The sequence below is a fragment of the Phoenix dactylifera genome, chromosome 17 (genome assembly GCF_009389715.1).
Source record: "Phoenix dactylifera cultivar Barhee BC4 chromosome 17, palm_55x_up_171113_PBpolish2nd_filt_p, whole genome shotgun sequence".
Taxonomy (NCBI): domain Eukaryota; kingdom Viridiplantae; phylum Streptophyta; class Magnoliopsida; order Arecales; family Arecaceae; genus Phoenix; species Phoenix dactylifera.
Window position 1 is genome coordinate 5029552 of NC_052408.1, and position 2689 is coordinate 5032240.

General features: G+C 39.1%; 1 protein-coding gene across 1 annotated transcript; it reads left to right on the plus strand.

Annotated features, from left to right (window-relative positions):
- Positions 1-1350: 1350 nt before the first annotated feature.
- On the plus strand, positions 1351-2204 carry LOC103708271 (probable calcium-binding protein CML7). The gene has a single exon (XM_039114788.1). It carries the CDS (start codon positions 1413-1415, stop codon positions 1854-1856), a length of 444 nt encoding a protein of 147 aa, XP_038970716.1. The 5' UTR covers positions 1351-1412; the 3' UTR covers positions 1857-2204.
- Positions 2205-2689: the final 485 nt, after the last annotated feature.

The following is a 2689-nucleotide window of genomic DNA, read 5'->3' on the forward strand; positions in this document are numbered from 1 at the left end:
TACTAACCTAGAGAACTCTCCTATTGTAGTCAACCACATACGAGGCCATCCAATCCGCAGCTTCATTAGCCTCTCTATAGACATGCTTAATTTGGAATGCAACATCTCCATCTACCATGACTCGAATATTCCGGAGCAATAAGTGGCAGCCACCCATGTCATCAATACACTTCTGGATCTAACCAATCACCATAGCCGAGTCATCCTCAAGCAGGACTGCACTGGCCCACAGAACATGCCCAATTTGACACAAACCGGCCCAAGCAGTTCTTAGCTCCACCCCAAAAACATAGATGTCAAAAATCTAGTACCCACTAGCAACAACCATCCTGGAAATTGGACTTTTCTATCTAAAAGGTTTTTATCACATTCTATCTAAAAGCTTCAGAGTATTTTAAAAAAAAAAAATTCTTAATTTCTAACTGATGGAAATTGGACTTTTCTATATCCCATATGAATTTTTGTTTTTCATTAAATATGAAAATCTTATATTTATAGAAAAGTGATATTCTCATCTCTCTTTTTTAAAAACTCCTACTTTTTTTCTTTTTTTATTTTTTTATTGACTATACTTTCCTTCCTCCTCGTTTCATTAACCAAACCAATTCTAAAATCACCATAATACAATTCAATAAATTGGCTTAACCAAGTATGATTCGAAGACTTAGCTCATAATATGCATCGACTTGCTTGAATGAGAGGATGTGCACTTGGTTCGATCATGCAAGTATCGCCAACCAGAAAAACATCAAAAAAAGATCACAAGATATGTTTTTAAAAAATCTAAGTTTGGATATTATGCAATATCTAGAAATTATTCCAAGATTTATTTGCTACAATATATTTTTGGTTTTGTTGAAATATATTTTTAATTCAAATAAAATGTGAAATTTTACACTAACACGGCTTTTTTATGTAACTATTTATAATTTATTTTCTAAATTATATTTCATCTGAATATTATTTCATATTTGCTATAACCAAATGGCTGAATCGTGAAAACCTAAGAGTATTCCATTTCAAAATTTAGCAACACTAGAATACTTTCAGTATGATTCTTATTTTAATTTAATTAACTAATGCAATTAGTGTTTAAAATTAAAAAAATTGGAATATTAAGCCACATTTACATAATTTATTATTTGTTTATTTATTTGCATAGTTTGAGGTTAAAGTGGATCGCCACAACTTGAAATATATTTTAAAAAATATATTTTTAGTTACAAATTTCTTCAGAATGCGCGAGTTACAAAGTCCACGTGTGCATCGCTTACTGTTTCGGCAAGCGACGGTGTTGGTTAGGCGTGCCCGTTAACCTCAGCCCTTCTATTTCTTGAATTCTTTCCCATCATAAAAAGAAAACGAAAAAGAAATTAAGAGCGACAGGAGAGAGAGAGACGGCGAAAGGCGTTATGGGGAAGGAGCTGACGGAGGAGCAGGTGGCGTCCATGCGGGAGGCGTTCTCCCTCTTCGACACCGACGGTGACGGCCGGATCGCGGCGTCGGAGCTGGGGATCCTAATGCGCTCCCTCGGCGGTAACCCGACGCAGGCCCAGCTCAAGGAGATCGCGGCGGCGGAGAACCTGACCGCCCCCTTCGACTTCCCCCGCTTCCTCGACCTCATGCGCGCGCACCTCCGCCCCGAGCCCTTCGATGGCCAGCTCCGCGACGCCTTCCGCGTCCTTGATAAGAACGCGACCGGCGCCGTCGCGGTCGCCGACCTCCGCCACGTCCTTATCTCCATCGGCGAGAAGCTCGACCCCGCCGAGTTCGACGAGTGGATCCGCGAGCTCGGCGTCGCCCCCGACGGCACCATCCGCTACGAGGAATTCATCCCCCGAATGGTCGCCAAGTAGTCATCAACGATCTAACCCTAGGATCCGATCTGATCCTCTCTCTGAGTACGCCTTCTCTTTTCCTTGTTCCTCGTCTCACCCAGATTTGCTGGATTAGGATTTGCTAGGTCATCGGGATCTGATGTTTTTTAATTTCTTTGTGTGTATTCTGCGAGATCTTTGCGGTGCTTGGGTGTTTGATTCCAACGATGAATGCTTGGACCCATAAAGTTTGAATCTTTTTTCAAGTGTGGCTTATGGATTGCAAGTCTATGTAGTTGATTAAAGATGAGAAATTTTTATGATTTTTGTTACCAAGACTATTCTGGTGAAGAAATCTGAAGTGTGTTTTCTGTTGTTTCTGGTTTATTGATTACAAATAATGGAGAAATGGATGTCAGTTACTAATGCAGGGAATTTTGATGAATTATAGTATTGCAAAATGAAACAAATACATTAAGCATTTGGTCGGTTTGGGGTTTGTTTCAGATATAACCAGGCTAATTTCTTGTCTCGACAAAACTAGGCATGTTTCATTTGACATAGTACATATACTTGATGTCATGCCTGCCCATCTTGAGTACAAGTTTCATATTACCAGTTCAAGAAACCATGCATATTTCCATATAATATGATCATATTATTTGAAATTGGAAAATATGAATTTTGCTTATGAGATCAACGTCCAAGAATCACATTAAATGGAACAAATCACCTGTAAACTCTTCTTCAAGGTTTATGCTCTTGAACCTTATATTCATGCCATAAGATCAATTAAATCAGGTGCCTGAATGAAAATATACCATGATAAGATGAATGGCACTTGCGTGAGTTTTAATGGAAATGGAGATACC